We start from the raw sequence: 17566 nt of genomic DNA on the forward strand, positions 1-17566 counted from the left end.
CATCCAATCTTCCTACTTAATCGTCCCGATGAAACATCCTCGTCAACTTCTCCGGTGGAAATCCATTTGTGTAGACTTCTCCTCGGCTGCGCGGGAGGAAAGAACGGCAAATTTTATCGGGATAATGGCGCGCACGGGGCCTAATCTTTCTGGTAGCGTCGTATAAAAGTCGAACGAGCTTTTTGTCATTGGGCTCGTTACACGTTCCTGATCCTACGGGCTCTCGGCTTCCCAACTGATCCACCCTTGCTGGAAGAACCGTAATCATCTCTCCGTTTCTTCTTCCATCTTCTTGCACGAGGCGAGTGGACGACGTCGGGAAGTCGCCGTTAGCGTGTCGACGCTGTTCCTTACGACGAGGCAAACGACGAGAAGTAAGGCCCATCTTACTGCTTCTTACTCGTTTCTCGTCATAATGTAGGTAAAATAAAATTACACGGTTCTGTGGGATGAGCACGATGAGAATAAATGTTCCTGTTTGGGGCTTGATGTCGTAATTATTCGTAGAATCGTCTTTTTCGATTGTTATGAATTGATTCGTCCTCTACTCTAACTATATATTCGCGTAACGTCTCGCGATACATTCTTCATAAAGTCGATACCTTAAAGAGAACACATCTTCTCTCTTTTTGATGCGAGCTTCTCAATTAGAAACTTCTAAAAATGACATTACGGCTTCAAGATTCAATGAACAAAGAAATCGTAGAAGAATCGAACGTGGGGAGGATAGAAAGTGTAGACGTCTTGGACGAGATAAAGGCGAATTTATTTCCACGAGTCGCCATTTACGTCGTAAAGGGCTCCAAGCAGTATTTCGTATCTCGAGACACTGTCATTTTTATTTTCGCTCTGCGAATGGGGGAAACGCAGTGAAAATCGATTTGTTAGAAGCGCCTCTCCATTCTGCGAAGAAGATTGCGCGGCGCAGCGTCATCTTCCACGACGACGTTATTATTCCCAGCGTTATTCGGAACCTGCTTTTTTTATTATTCTTAATCGCACGCGGATGGGAAAGACGGATTTTTTGCGTGTCGATTTTGCGGCCACCGCGAACGAGTTCTCGCGTGATTGATATTGCGGCAGGGATGTGTGTTATCGTGCGATCAAGAAACTCTGCTCGCGATATCCGATCCGCCCGCGCGGTGGAAGCAGCGGTGGTGGCGAATCGAAGATTTTCAATTTCGAGACGTTGATAGAACGAATCGCGGCGCGTCGGTTATATAAAGGTAATACAGGGATGGAACAGCATTCGCGAAAATTAAGATTTTGATTGGACTCTGGGTTATATGGAATAAAATAATAACAGTCTCCAAAGTAAATTAACAATATTCCGAGATAATAACAGTTCTTTTCCATTAAAACAATATAGCGATCGTAATTTTCGTCCGCTCCATTGATTCTTTCATTACAGAAGCTTCTGTGTGTTAAAGTAACATATTGATAAAACAAACCGCGTATCCCTCATATAAAGTAATATAGAAACAATATATACAAAATGGTAACCATATAAAAATACAATACATTTTTATCGAGATCTTTTCGAGATATGAGGCAAAAATAATAATGCTCTTTAATTGAATGAACGATGCTCTGAATTAACACTTTTGTGGTCACGTAAGATAATTCGACTAACGATAATTCGTTCGTCTTCGCTGCGAAGAAAATATTTGCGTTTAAATAAAGCGTGTTATGTCATTACGGTAACCAGGTTAATCTACGCAATAAAGCAGAGTGGATTCGCGTAATCGAGAGAATTTCTCGTATTTCGCAACAGCAGTTAAAGAGGGGATGCAATTAAGCGTGGGGCGGCAGCTTGGTTTGTTCGTCCGTACGCGGTACGTTTTTCCCCAGTGCAATGTAAGGAAGGAAGAAGGATCTTGGCGTTACTCACGCTTTTCCTCTGTCCCTTCAGCTGTTTCGAGGATTTCCACCAGGTCAGGACTGCTGGCGGCTTCGAGCCCGTACTCTGACACCTCACTTCATACCTCTTCCCGGCTGACAGAATTTGATCCTTCTCCAAAATCTCCACCTTGAGCGGCTTCACTGTAAGAATCCGACATTACGAGTTTATTCGATATCGACGTGGACGTCAAATATACTAAATGTATATGTATATACTAAGTAAAATGAAACAGTTCGTTAGAAAAGCAGAGAGCGAACTCGCAAAGTTCTCGCCAAGGAATTTTTTTAGTTAAGACAAGTTGCGCAAGATCAAGGAACTCTGCAAGAGCTAAATTAAATTCTTATCTTCTTATCTGTCTATTGAAATTTATGAATATGAGCTTTAATTTCAAAATTCTGACATCTTACTTTCGCTGTCTTTTGTTTATTTGATTTTATACTGCTGAAAAAAATATATAAGGCCTGAGCACAATCATCCATAAGTAATCTAAGAGAGTTAATACAAAATAATTCGCCGCTCACAACAAGGAAAACATTTCAATGGCGATCACGTACGAGTCATAAGCGCGGACTTTGCGAGGGCGTGGACGCTCGCCTTTCTGATTTCCACTGCACTCCGGTCTCCACTTCCGCTCCTTTCCGGGATACGGCGTTTTTTGCAATGCGCGCTAGCGCATAACGAAGGACGCGAAAGCGAGTGGCGCAAAAAAGTGGAACGCATAGAACGCGCGAAAGAAACGCCGGGATAATTAGAATTCAGTCTGTTCGTGAATTTCATGCCGAGCTCCTCCCCTGTCCGGCATTCTGCGCGAAAGTTCTCGGTTAACAGGAGAAAAGAAAGCGTAGATCGATGGCAACGACGGAGGGTAGAGGATGATCGGGGAGACGGAAGAAACGGATAGATCGAGAAAAAATGGAACGAGATGAAGGAGGAACGAGTGAAAAGGAATCGGGATGAGAGAATGGTCCGTATAATTGGAGCTCGTCGTGAAAGCAGTCGAAAACAAAGGCGCTTGAGAAGATTGTCGGGCGCGAAACTCCCGGTGAAGTTGAGAAATTTCATTTGCAAATCAAAATTCATGTCGTCAGGTGCGCGAATGGGACGATGCGAAGAATTCGACGAGGATTTTAGTACCTTCCCATTTGCCATGCAATTTTCGAAGGGAGAGTTTGAAGAGTTGTACCGTTTATCCGTTAGAAGCCATGTGAGAAACGTGAATAATGTTCTATGTAAAATTTGCAAAAATTCCACAAAAATGTTTTGAGATTTAAGGTAGAAATTAAGGAACAGGAATTTAATGGCTGTAATACATAATATGAAAACAAAATTACAGAATCAAAATTAATATAATATGATTAAATAAATTTAACGTGTAATGTAGGAAAAGATTTTTATATTATGATTAAAATATATTTGTTATAAATCTTCAGGATGAAAAAAACTCTTGTAATACTGCTTTTTAAGTTTGGGGCAAAGATTAAGTAGTAATCAGTTTAAAAATTATTGTCAGATTAATCTTTGTCTTAAAACAACTTTATATTTACCCTAAGGAAAAAGTTAACTAAACTCCTTTAAGAAAGTTTCAATCTTATTTCAGCTTTCTCAGTGACTACAGATCATTAAAGGAAATCGATTTATCTGTTTAAAAATGAACTTGAAATTTGATTTCGACCGAGACACCATCGAGTGGGATGAGACAATTTCCTAGTAAAAAGAGGATAGAGACTTGCTACTAAAAATTAGAAGAGAAATTTTTTGTCTTTTTCGATTAAAAAAGCTCAAAATAAAATTTTCTCAGAGTTTCAAATGGTACGAACATATTTTAATATTGCATTTTAACATAATATTATATGGATTAAGCCTTCGCAAACAAGATCGCTATAGATTTATAAAACTTTTTTAAGTTTTTAAAATTATTCCCACGCTTATTTGCTACAACTGGCATTAAGTGGATAATTCTCGCGAAATAAATGTTTTTCATATTACATGAGATTGACATTGCATTGAAAGTCGAATAAATCGAAATTATATCTTAACTTTTTAGTCTTAAAACGAGTCGCACGAATAACACAAAAAAGTGAAGAAGTAGAAGTCAGATGGCGGAATCAAGGTAGATGGAAGTTGGATGGCACCAAGCTCGTTAAGCGGCTCGTTCGTAGGTTAAAGTTGGTTGTTTCAGGAACGACTGAACATTAGGAGAGTCTAGGTCCGTATGCGCCAATCCCGCGAATCGTCGACTTAAGTGAAATTTCGCCGAGACCCGCTATACGCGACTTTAAGTGATATTATTGCCATAATTTGGCAAAGCCGCGGGTGAGTCCGTATCGTTACGGTCTCATTGGAATGAGAGGGGACGGGACTCCATTTCCCGCGGTGTTCTTATTCCGATTCTCATGAAAGCCTGTAAACGAGGCGACGATGTACGGTTCCCGCAGTCGGGAAAATGCAAGGGAATATACAACTAAGGAGAACGCGCGGGCGCGCACACGAGCGTGTGCAGTAGAATAACACTTGCCACAAGTCTTGGGTAAACTAATTAATGCCAGGAGAGGGAAGAATTTTCCACGTCGGCGAAAACAAATCACCGACGAGATATTAAGCTTCTTATACATCCACGAACGAGGCACGGTGCGTGTGTGTTACAGACGTTTCATGTATATTCAAGATCTCTGTTTCCGGAGATGTGCAGTAATTTAAGCTACCCGTTAATTGTAGACTTCAGATTTCTCGAAAGAGTTCCGCCTTAAAATTTCATTTTCCTCTTCTAATGAGATCCACTTCATTCAAAGATCTGCATATTTTTTTCAAGGTGGAATAATTTGCGGATTCTCCGGCGCACTGATGATAAGAACATCACGTCGGAAAACGTTCGCGAAAAGATTTGATGCCGCGGCATTAAGGGAATAATTCGTGTCGTGATTCGTGTCAGGTGGAAGGGAGAATTATTAGCTCCCTGGCGGGCGAGTTAAGTTATCAGACGCAAGGAGTTTCACTCCTGAAGTTCACTCGTCTCCGGAGTGGGCTAAACCCTTCTTCCATCGTGTTGCTAGCGAAAGAGCACTTTCGAGGGTCGTTACGCCGTTTGCGACTCCGCGGATTCGCAAGCGCTCTCCCGTTTCGTCTGCTGAAATCTGCCCGGCTTCATTACGGAGCTACTTTATATCGCGAGTTCGTCGAGCCATCCGCTCAACGGATTGATAGCATCCGTAAAAGCGAGCAGAGTCGACCTGACTCAATCAGGGACATTCTCGTACTCGCATCACGAGGTACATTTACCTACACTTTGTTTCCTATCTCCAGATGCTACTCGTTTTCCCGCTATAAAATTTGTCGTCTTGCTGTCATCTTTAAAGAAGTTTGTGAGATACCGGTGTACATCAAATACATGATGAAAGATCGACATAAACATGCAGAATAATATTCCTCGATAAATCTCGTATCAAGATTTCCATCTTCGCGACTTTCGAATCTCTATCATTGTGAAACTCGATATTGAAATCGATAAAAAAATCTTAAAATTTACTTAAGTGCAGATCTACATCGTAAGAATTCTTCACATTTTTTACATTAATTAATTTTGTAAAGTTGTCTGCGTTGGAATTGTCGAAACTACTTGTCTAGCAAGTACTAAACTGTCAAAACAGGTTCAACTGTCGAGATTTGTCGAGAATTATAAATCTGTCATTAGGTATATATGCATCTGCTACATTATATTCCTTTGACCGTTCGTAATCACATTGAAAAAAGAAGGTTTACGATTTACAATTATCATCGGTATAGCTTGTCCAGAAAAGAAAAGCAACGACGCGGATCAGGATTGGTCTTAATGAGAGGAATTTCTTTTGATGTCTGATGTCTGATACTCGTTAAGGTCGTTACTACTGGCGGACACGTAATCGTTTGACTATCAAGGGATGCATCTACTACTTTCGTTAATGCTCGTAGCTATAAAAGACTAATGAGACTCCCCTCCCGCGCGCGCGTGGGCAAACTTTGCGCGCGCGGAGAGAGAGAGAGAGAGAGAGAGAAAGAGAGGCAGCCTCATTAATTTTCTTACTAATTAACGAGGGACGCCGATTGGGAGAAACGACGAGGGAGATTTTTGCCGAATGGAATTTCCGTGTCGGTGAAATGCGCGCACCCCTTGAGAAAGCCGAGGTTCTTCGGTTTGTTACCTAACTTGATTATTCTTTCGGAACTCGTGCTGCTACATTCTGCACGGAATCAAACGCCTCCGTAGAATGAGTCATTAAAAGTTGAACAAGTTCGCGAGACGATTGCACCGCCTTTATTCTTTCCGTGATGCGCCGATTTGCAGACTCCTTGAGAAAAAACTGAAACTGGCAGACAGTGACTTAAAACAGTCACAATAAATAAAACGAGCTGATCTCAATGTATAAAAGTTGCTGATTTCAATAGCAGTCTATTACAGTACTTCCCTTCCTCGACAGAACAACGTGTAAGCAACAAATTAATTATTCTAGCTTGTCAGTCCGATTTTTGCAATTATTTGTTTATTTGATTAAATTTATTGTATTGTATTAAAATGAATTTTTATCAAATAAGAATCGATACGTTCCATTTGTGTGCATTTCTGTTTCCATAAATTATTCTGATCGATCTTGCAATGTTTGATAGAATCAGCAGTGGCGCTATGAGCTTCTGCTGAGATCCTGCAGGAAAATACATCATAAGATAAACGAGGGACGGCGGGATAGGAAAGGTGCATTGCTAAAAATAATAAAAATTTATATCGTGCTGCTTCGAGATATTACGAGGAAAAATACACAATATTTTTCCTCGATAGCCAGTTCTGTTAAGAACTCGATATTCTCAGTTCTTTTGAGTCGTGCATATTGCTCATGTTTTGTTCAAACGTAACACAAACTTGCACGAATCAAATTCATTGAGAATATTCTACAAATATACGAAAGATCAATCCAATATTAAATAATTGCAAGTAGCAGAGAATGTTAATCCAATAAACAAAAAGATATCTATGCAAACGCAGTTTATGTAATAATTATTATTGTTATAAATTATTGATCCAAAAGTCCATGGACATCAAATTCACGATATTTCCAGGACTGGCTACACGATTCTGATTTTTATAGATAAACTTTCGATGCGTTCGTTATGAATTCGATGCGTTATGAATTTGATTTATTTCTAGAATACCGCCATGTCTTCCTATTAGGAAGCGCACAATGCATGAGCATCGTATCGCATTCTATTCCAATTTTGCCGTTCCCATTACGCGGAGCTATCGAATAACTATTAACGACGGCATTTCCCATCGTTCGCGAACCATTCGCGTATACGTAGGGCTTTACTTCGGAAACCATCGGTCCCGTCGGTGGTATGAAAAATTAATGGGACACATCGAGCGCGGTTTCGAGTGCTCGCACGCCAATCCACTCGAACCCTCGAGTTCCGTGTATATTCGTTGTCGACCTTGTTGGCGATCGCAGTAATCATTTTCGCAAGTCGATCAGCTTTCGGGTCGGAGTCCACTGACGTTAGACTCGTTAGGTTTCCGTGTGATCGTAACGAGATCATCGCGATCGACGCGTCGTAATTATGCAGACAGCAGCCTTACGTATACTGCCAATTAGCGAGGAAACCAGAGGCGAAGCTGCGGGATGAATTTCGATGTACAATCCTCAGGCTCGGGAAAAAAAGGAAGCACTCGTCAGAGTCGAGACGAGCACTGCACCGCCGCTTGAGATCACGTCCATTATTCCGCCAAGCTGAATTTCTCGCAGCTTTCGCTGACGTGACAAGCTGAAGCGCACGGGCACGTGTCGATATTTACGTTCGATTATACAGCTGATCTTATGACGGCTGTTAATGATCCCTCAATGCTGAGCGTCGTGATAACTAACGCCAGCTTGTATTTTCCGCCGTGAAGTTTATTATGTCTCTGCGGTATTCGAGTATTATTGGCACATTACTTCGTCGGAGCTCTAAGATAATAAACTAGATATGGTAAAGTAAATGACCGTGATAAAATTGATTAGTTTGAAGAGCTAATAAAAATCCATGATGTGCGATCTCTAAGACTTACAATATACCTGAATTCTATCATTCTTTTATGCATTCTCTTATTCTTAATTCTTTCGTACTCTGTGCAACATTATTTCGAATTAACTAAGATTTTTAAGATAATTATATTTTATCGCATTGTGTTTCTAATGTTTTCCAGAAAGTGTTCGCTCTCTTTTAAGCTTCAAATATTAGTTTGCAATAATAGCCGACTGTTATTAATTTACTTTCAGAATTTCAATATCAGAACATATAGGCAACATTATCAATAATTCAATAAAACAATTATCCAATAATTATCGAATAAATTGAATAGTTATCCAATAATGTTCCTCAAACAATGATTAATAACTGCGAATAGAGAGAATAAAAATCAGGTGAACAGCATATCTGAAATATTTCGCGATCCATATGATATTCTGATTTGTGCTTGAGCTTCTGACATCACGTAGCCTCTGAAGCAATCTACGACAGACTTCTCCTTCAGCACAGCGGATTCTGGTATCTTCTGACTCGAGGCGGCTTCTGGCGATTTAATTTAAACTTGTTTGTCCGACGCGCAAGTTTCTTGTCGGATGAATCTCGGGCGTGCCGATGAGCCGCCATACCGCTTATACAATTATGAATATTAATTTTCCACTACCACGACTGCCGACGAAGCGATGCGGAAGAAGAAGAATGCTCGACGGGATCTAAAAATATATGCAAAAGTGTAGAACAGCTGTTCTGTTAGCGAACGGTGCAAAAACAACGGATAATGGATTATCCCGGCGATTAGGAGTTATTACGCAAATTATTCATAACGTTATAATACAATATACTCTGCATTATACTCTGTGTTATCGAGACAATAATTAATTATCAAGTAATTTTATGATGAAATTTCGTAATTGATTTTGAGACAGAAGAAATCGTCTTAAAATTGGAAACAACTTCCATGATATTTGAGGTACGAAAGATTGTTTCAAAATTATTCTTTTTTCGATACTAAAGTTTTGGGAACGAATATGATGTCACACATAAACGACTACAATCCGTATGTGCCTGAGTACGCGCGTCCATTTTCGATTGTCAAATCCGATAGGAAGTATTTCGCACGGATCAATTAAAACGGTTCCTCGTTTTTCTTTGATGAATCGATGGTCAATTGATCGATGCGGAAATTGGAAGATTTTCCATTTTGTGCGTCGCTTAATTTTTCAAAATTTTTGTGAAGCGCAATACAATCTTTCATTCGACGAAATCTGATAAGCTGGGTTATATCAGATAGTCGCATTTGTTGCACTGTCGAGTGAAAAACATAACAGTCGCATAATTCGCATAACAGTCAAAAAATATATTTTTCCAATAATCATGTTAGATCGCTCTATTTGTATTTCTTAATTATCACAATATCAAAGATATTTTTATTTTTATCAAAGATATTTTATATTTTAACAATATCTAATATATAAAAAAGTAATAAGAACTTAACCTGATTCAATAGTAAAAATCTAAACTCACAATATATCTCTCGTACGAAGCTCAATTTGCCACACTGAATGTGTAGATATGAACATGAATCTTAATAGCACTTTTACCACTCAAAGGGATTCGTTATATCCGAACAGCTCTCACATATAATTATGACGACATATTACAATTTCGCATACAACCAGCTCTTTATTACAATTCTCTTATGCGCGCGCGCTTTGAAATAATTGCGAACGAATCATTCGCCTCGGATCGACAACGCGGCTAGGAAGGAAATCGTTCGGATTGCAATTTTCCCCGATCTCCATCGGTTGTTTCCGATTCAAGGGAAGGCGAAGAGAGTGCGGAAAGGGGGACAAGGAGGGGGAGGATACATATATTTCCTTTCTACCTCTGTTTTTCATGGAGATTAATCGAACGTTGCCGCGGTCGCAGCATGTTGCCCGCGCCATGCGATTCGTCGCGTTTCGGAATGCTCCCGGAAGTGGCGTTATTAATGACATCGTGGGGGTTGATTGCTTTTCGACGGTAGAGTACGAAATGCCAACTCGCGTTTCCCTTCCCTTCGACCCCACGGCGAGTCTCCCTGCTCTCTCCTCTCTAATCGTTGAAAAATGTTTCAATTTCGTCTCGCCGAGAGTCCGCTTCCATTTTCGGAGTGAGTCGAAAAAAAAGATCCAAGCTGGACAAATCGGTCACGCGTCGGCTATTAACTATTCACTCTACCCTCTTCACGGCGAGAAAATATTGATAGCTATACGTGGAGGAGAGGGAGATTGACCGGCAGATAGAACGCGGACAGGACTCGGTATCGAAAGTATTGCACCGTGCTGAGATTGACGGGCTTTTGCATATTTATAATGCTCTATCTTGTTCCGCGGCTATTTGGAAGGCATTTCAAGCATTCCTGAGAGGAATATACGGCGGTTCTCCGCGCTTGTTAATAGCCGGGCATGTGAATAAAATTCGCAATCGTTATTTTATCGGACAAGTAAAATGCGTCTAGTGCGCGAGAAAAGTTGCGATCCACCTTCCTAGTGTATAAATTGCGTTCGAGAATAGTCAGGAGATTCGGGTATTTTTATATTAACCCATTAACGCCTGAAAGTCCAAATTTTCTGCTTACTTTCGATTCTCTTGAATGCCTATCAAATCATGAGCAATTTGACCAACAATGTATATCCTACTATTTTTGGGTATGCTCTTTCCGAATCCGTCGTTATATTTGAGTTTTGTCGACGTGGAAAAAAAATATGGCTGTCTTAATAAAAAGAAATACGAAAAAAACAGTATTTTCGAGAAAAAATCTCTGTTTTTGGAATGGGATGGGAGTAGAAATGAAGTTAAGACCCCGTCCATCGATGGATAAAATAGTTGTACTTTAAAGATGCACATAAACAGAAGGTCGAAAACATCATGGCGGTGTCAAAATGACGGCAAAATCAAGGAAATTTGTCAAATACAGCATTTTTTTCGATATAATTCAACGATAATCGAGATTTTTACATCTAATTCATGATTCTAAATGATAAATTCGATAAGTCTACTTGATATTAGTTGATATTTTCACTCTTAAAAATAGCGAACTCTATATGGCAGCCAATCAACTCGCGAAAACATTGAAAATATGGAGTTTTTTCACTTTTCTCAGTTATCTTCGTCTATTTATTCTCGATCTAGTGTATCATCCTCTATAAATACATAACTTAGTAATAATAAGAGCCCATTACATTCCAAGCCATCATGAAAAGTTCATAATCACCCCCGTCCCTCAGCCGTTAGTCTCTAACGTTGCCCGACTCTTACCACTAGGAGGTGGACGGAGAGAAGAGTTGTTTTTTTTTGTATTCTTATCATTATTTTATATTTTTTTGCATTTTTGTCATTTTATCCTTTTTTATTCGAGTAATTATATTTTTATATTTTTATATTATATATTATTTTTCTCATTTGTCCACATGTCCAAATCTCTATGTTTTCTCAAATATTTATGACCATTTTGTATTTTGAAATTTATAGTATATCTATCAAAATTATTGATGATATTTTGTGAAGCAGGGCTTGCAAAAATATCGATTACAGTCGTCACAAAACTTATTTGTTCTGATATCGCATGACTCCCTAGAACACGTTCTTTTCAAATCCTTATGAGACGCATCATGTGTATTTTGTGACTGCTTCACAAAATATCATCAATAATTTAATTCAAATATGACGACGGATTCGGAAAGAGCATACTCAAAAATAGTAGGATATACATTGTTGGTCAAATTGCTCATGATTTGATAGGCATTCAAGAGAATCGAAAGTAAGCAGAAAATTTTGGACTTTCAGGCGTTAATGGGTTAAGATAAGAAGACTGTATAAAAATAATAAATAATTATCCAAAAGAAATAGTTGTACGGAATTTATTTCTGTCCTGACTAATTTACTGATTCCTTGCACTCCTCTTCGCTTACGCTTTCTCGTGTTCAAGCAAAGAAACGGCGACGTCTGCAGCCTGATTAGGATCATCTTCCGGAAAAAAAGCTCATTTCCGCGCAGAGTAGGTCAACGCGACGCCGTCGTTTGCAATTAGCGTTAATTGGAATGAGTGTACTCACTGTTAAGCTCTATGATGACGGCAGTGGTAGGCGGAGACGCTAATTGAGTGTTATTCGCTCGACAGGACAGCTTGGCATGATGATGCCTCCTCGTGAGGGCCTTCACAGTCACATTGCTGATGGTTACGACGTTGGTCTCACCGCCAAGTCCTTGTGTTTCTCGAACCTCGGTAGAAGCATGAATGTTCTGCGATTCTAAATACCATGAAACCTGTGGCCTAGGTTTGCCTGCACAAATAAAAAAAAATTATAATTAGAAAAATGTAATGTAAAATAAAATAAATAATTGTCTACTTGATATATAAGATAAATAATAAAAAGTATAACAGAACATAAAAAATTATAGCATTACATTATTACCCTACGTGAAAGATTAGTAGTAAGCGAAACCGGATATCATCGAGCAAACTTTCTTCAATAAATTAAAACCTGAGATTAAGTATTTTCTTTCGTTAAGGCAACTAATATCTCATAAACTATTTTATCATAATTAACTAGCTATCGGAGGAAGGAGCTTATGGACATGTCCAGAGGACTTCTGCTGAAGCTTCCTATCGGACAGTCAATTAAGCGCGTTCGACAGGCTCATCGTGCGAGGACTGTAACATTAGCTCGGGGCTGAAAAGGATCCGAAAGCCGCGGCACGTATCGGCGCTGACGGGACGATGCCTGTCATTATTCCTCTGCCAATGAGCCGGTCGACAGGGAAGGTAATTCGAGCGACACGTCCCAAGGGCTGCGTCGTGGATGTCGCCGTCAATCACGATGGCGGGCCTCATTCGGCCGAAACAACGGAGGTATTCGCCATTCTCTCGTTCTCGACGGAAGATCGCTACCTGTGGCTCCCCACCGTCGTCTACAGTGATTAATAATGACGAAAGCGAATCTGGAAACGTGCACTTCTGGACACAGTAGATACACCAAAGTCGGCTCACGTAGCTCTGATGGCGCTGCGCTAATTTACTCAACTAATTAGCAAGGTACACTTGCTACCCAGTGTAAGGAAGTTGGTAAACCATCACTTTGGTGAGAAGGATTGTTCGTAGTGACAGAGTACTTGTGAATGGCAGACAAACCGAAAATGATTGTAAACCAGCGCCGACAATTGAATCCGTCGAGACTGATCATCTAATCCTTATCTGCATAAAATACGTTCTGCTCGAGTTTACGCGGTAATTTAGCAGTGCAATGAACAAATATCTTCATCATAGGAATGTCTCTTAATGATATTTCTATTTTCTTCTGCTGACAATGTTATTGTCAGCAGAAGATATTGTTTACAAAATTTTACATAATTAATTTCTCAAATGGTGATTTTTCTGAGTGTTAATACGTCGAGATGTATTTCGAAGAGATAAGAATCGGATTTCAAAGGAGGAGAAATCTGAGAATTCTCGTTTTATACATAAAGCTTCTACCTCGATTTCGAATATCTCATAACGTGTGGTATCATTGCGCGAACAAACAAGACACTGTTCGATATTAACATAGTCTAGTGTCAACAGTTATTCTGGATGAACCATCTATCTAATTCGGATCCGGTTCTGTCTGCCTTAGCTGTCTACATAGGTATCTATCCAATCAAAGAGACGTCTATACATGGCGCATATACATCTTGTCGAAAGCCATGATCGTTGACATTGATAGTTAGTTAGAACGGTAGTAATTAGAAGCGGCTATTTGCCCGCTTAGAGCTCTGCATTAATAATCTGGAGATTGACACTTCCTGAAGCGTGAAGTTAGAATCACGAGGTTACGCATTTAATTAAAGACTTTGGCGATCCTCCTTGCCACACGCCTTGCCGCGAGATCTTTCAATTTCCTGTACTTTATCTTGCTTTTATACATTGAATTATTCAATGTATAATTAACATATAAAATGATTATTTGCACTGCGCCAACAACTTGCGCATTCCTGTGCGACTTAGCTACGCTGATACAGATTATTTTGCATCTGTCTGCAATGTTAGAACAACTGCAAATGTTTGTTCTCACGCCGTTCTTAATGCACAAGTGACATGGATTTGCGCATTCTGCGATGAGACGAGCTTTACTGAACGCTAAAGCGTAAAATAATTTATCAAATGCGGATTATGAATAAGCATAACAACGGAAATACGGAAGAAACAAACAGCTAATCCTACATGGGCGTTATGGCGGAACACGCATTATCTACACTCGCGTTAATTTCTCGAGCACAATGCGCTGAAATCGCATTAATTTCCCAGAGTACACGTTCATTAAACAATAACCAGGCAATGAACAGGCTTCCCGCTGCGACATCGAAGCTACCCAGTGCGTTCAGGAAGCGCATCTATTACGTGTTGGATGATCTGAGGAGAACACCAAGTTAATGTGTGAGAACAGTAATACGCAAAGAGCGATACGTAAACCAAAAAAGATATCTCGATATTTATTATTTAATAAAATCATAGTTCTTTTTAAATTATTGTCAGAGTTTCTATCTTATATAGCAAACCATAAAAATCTACAGTTTAATAAAACAGGGATTCTAGTATATGAGAAATTTGTTTTCATTAAAAGTTTTCTTTGAAAATGCAGCGTATTGCTCGATGAATTTGCGCCGTAATTGTTATCACTATGTAAATTCGTGGATAATATCATGCAATGCGTTCGCAACAGCGAGAGTTTCAAGTTATCGCCGCGAGATAATCGAGCCTCGACTTCAGGTCTCAAAAAGGGGACGATAATAAGCGTTCATTAAATCCTATGCTATAATTAATTCTGCCATCGAGACTACCGTTTTCATTGTTCCCTACGGAATAATTCCCAGCAGGATACAAACATACCCCGTCGACGACGGGTATCTCGTAGATAGAGCTTTTCCTCATCCGCTTCCTCATGTTTTCCAGCGACCCCGCTTTAGAGCGCGTTTCGCAGTCGGCATGTATGAAACACGGCGTATACAATGTGACCATAAATTCCTTCCCCAGGAGTAATCTCGAAGCGCCAATAGTTTCGCGAACTGCAAATTGCGAGTGCCTCGCAGATTCAGGATCCTCAAAATGTTCGTTTAATTTATCTCGAATGATGATTATTTGACGAGAATCATGATTTATTTGATCTCATCACAGGAGAAGTACGTGCGCGAATTTCGGAGCATCTTCTGTATTTGCGACTGCCTCAGATCATATTTATGCGTACCGAATAATAAAACGGCGCGCGAGGGTGGTTTATTATAATTATTACGATTTCTCTGATGCGGATCGTGCGCATACAGAAAGTCTCGCGTATTAAAGGTCACCGCGAACGGAACTCATTACCATGATCGTTACCTTGTCGCAGCGTATTTTTATGATACTACGGCATTTTGAATGCCGTTATCGCATAAACGCATCCCAAGAATTGCTATCGCAGTCACTTCCGCTCGTTAGGAGATGTGAAAAAAGTACGAAGTATATTACAGGAAGTATATTTGCTGCACGAATATACTTTCATGGTACGAATATCCGCTTCTCCGTCATTATCTCATTGTTTGACGTTCAGCTCTGACCGAATAACTCGATACTGCAATATTTCGATAAAGTAAAAGAAAATGATTGCATTCTATTCTATAAAATTCTATAAAATTCTATAAAATTCTATAAAATTGCGAGGATGAAATTATTATATCAGCATGAGTCGCTTTTTTTGTTATTATACGGAGTATCAAACAGTAGAATCGATATTGGGATTGAATAATTCCATAATAAACTATCGATTTAATAAAGCGAGAGTTTCAGCAAAGTTAGACCCATATTAGATCACACCGCTGTATGAGCATCGATTAAACTTTAATCAATAACCACAAAGTGTAATGAAAACGTAACGTTATTACGTTTATCCAGTCAAGACTCAATATCCACCAAAAGCTATAAATGCCCGAGCTCGGACTTTTTTATTCAAATATCACAAATTATTCAAATATATTACATTTGTTATCATTAACAAACATAAAACGCTTTTCTTATTTTGGCGATATAAAGGCGGAAGCGTAATCCGCAAGATGCAATCCCTGGAAATACGATAAAATAAAAAAAGGATGTCGACGTCAAGAGGAAGCGAGAAGAGACGAGAGGAGAGGACAACACGCGTGAATTGCGCGCGCGGTTATGGCTGCTGGTCGCGTTAAAACAAACATTTCGCGTCTGACCAACGCGCCATGACGCTGTAAAATTGCGTTCGATGTAACAGCGAGATCGACAATGCAGCGGCGAATAGCGCTGCATTGCCGTCGCCACGCGGGGAAGTCGATGCGGTGACATGCCGCTGGAAATACACGGTGTATTGTGTGATAACAATACATGGCAGAATGAGCGGCTACGCCGCGGCGCACGTCGCGTCGTGGCACTTCTCTTTTTAAAGAATACCCGCGCGGCTAGCGCGCGGAGTCAGTTTTAAGCGCAGGCTCACCCGCTTGCACGCTCGCATTTGTGCGACGATGGGTGCTCTCGAAACACGAGCGCAGAGTCGGGTCAATTATTTTCAATGGTCGCTGTTGAATCGACGAGGGCCCATGGGCTAGCACAAGTGCGACATGATTGGAGAAGAAAACCGAAGCGTGTACTCCAGCACGGTGACGATGCGCGGCGAGTTTTGCAAGCGGGAACTCGCGGGCGAGACCGGCCTCTACATTGGAAATGTTTTCAGCGGGTTTTTGTTTATTTAAAGCGACTGTAACTGACTGGATTCTGGAAATTGAGTTCTGGAATAAACGTTGTTATTCATGCGAGATTCGTAAATGAAAGTTTCTTCCGTGCGCTTTCGGTGACACACGGCGAAATCTGTACGTGCTGCATAATCCATATTTGAAAAGTCAAATATCTCCCGGATTTGATGAGAATCCACGATAATGGACAGATTGAAGAAGACGCAATGTTATTTAAGGGGGGAACCTGCTTTAGAACGTTGAAAATAAGGTATAATTTTACGAATTTTTTTTTGGAGAAACTATACAGCGGATCATTATAAAACTTTGATGCATTTATTAGTACATGTTTAAAGATAAAAAAAATTATTTTTTGATTTGAATATATCGCCTGTAGAGGTCGTCCTGGAGGCATCTTAGTGCAGCCGGCATTGTAAATTGGCGAGCATTCTCCTGCCTCCAAATTTCATCCAAACTGAAAAATTGAAATATTTTCTCGTTATTTATGAATTCCCATCGTCGATGAACCTTTAATATTCATAAAAACATTAAGTTAAACAATTACTTTTGCATGAAAAAGTTCAACAACTTTGCCTAAAAATCGTACTTTTGTGTTCTAAGCTCCACCATTTTGGCACTTTTCAACTTTTTTCTTCTCTCTTTGGTTCATCGACGATGGGAATTCATAAATAACGAGAACACATTTCAATTTTTCAGTTTAGACGAAATTTGGAGGCAGAAGAATGCTCACCAATTTGCAATGCCGGCGACGCGGCTGCACTAAGATTTCTCCAGGACGACCTCTACAGGCGATATATTCAAATAAAAAAATAATTTTTTTTATCTTTAAACATGTACTAATAAATGCATCAAAGTTTTATAATGATCCGCTGT

General features: G+C 39.8%; 1 protein-coding gene across 4 annotated transcripts in view; it reads right to left on the minus strand.

Annotated features, from left to right (window-relative positions):
• Positions 1-17566, minus strand: part of LOC105275896 (hemicentin-1) — a 185601-nt gene that overhangs the window by 72162 nt on the left and 95873 nt on the right. For all 4 annotated transcript variants that reach the window (XM_011333088.3, XM_011333086.3, XM_011333084.3 and 1 more), the window contains exons 6-7: positions 12025-12252; positions 1892-2043 (exon numbers count right to left, since the gene is read on the minus strand). In XM_011333088.3, coding sequence (XP_011331390.1) covers positions 1892-2043; positions 12025-12252 — 380 coding nt within the window. The remainder of the gene's footprint in view (positions 1-1891; positions 2044-12024; positions 12253-17566) is intronic.

This window comes from Ooceraea biroi, chromosome 11 (assembly GCF_003672135.1).
Source record: "Ooceraea biroi isolate clonal line C1 chromosome 11, Obir_v5.4, whole genome shotgun sequence".
NCBI classification, from domain to species: domain Eukaryota; kingdom Metazoa; phylum Arthropoda; class Insecta; order Hymenoptera; family Formicidae; genus Ooceraea; species Ooceraea biroi.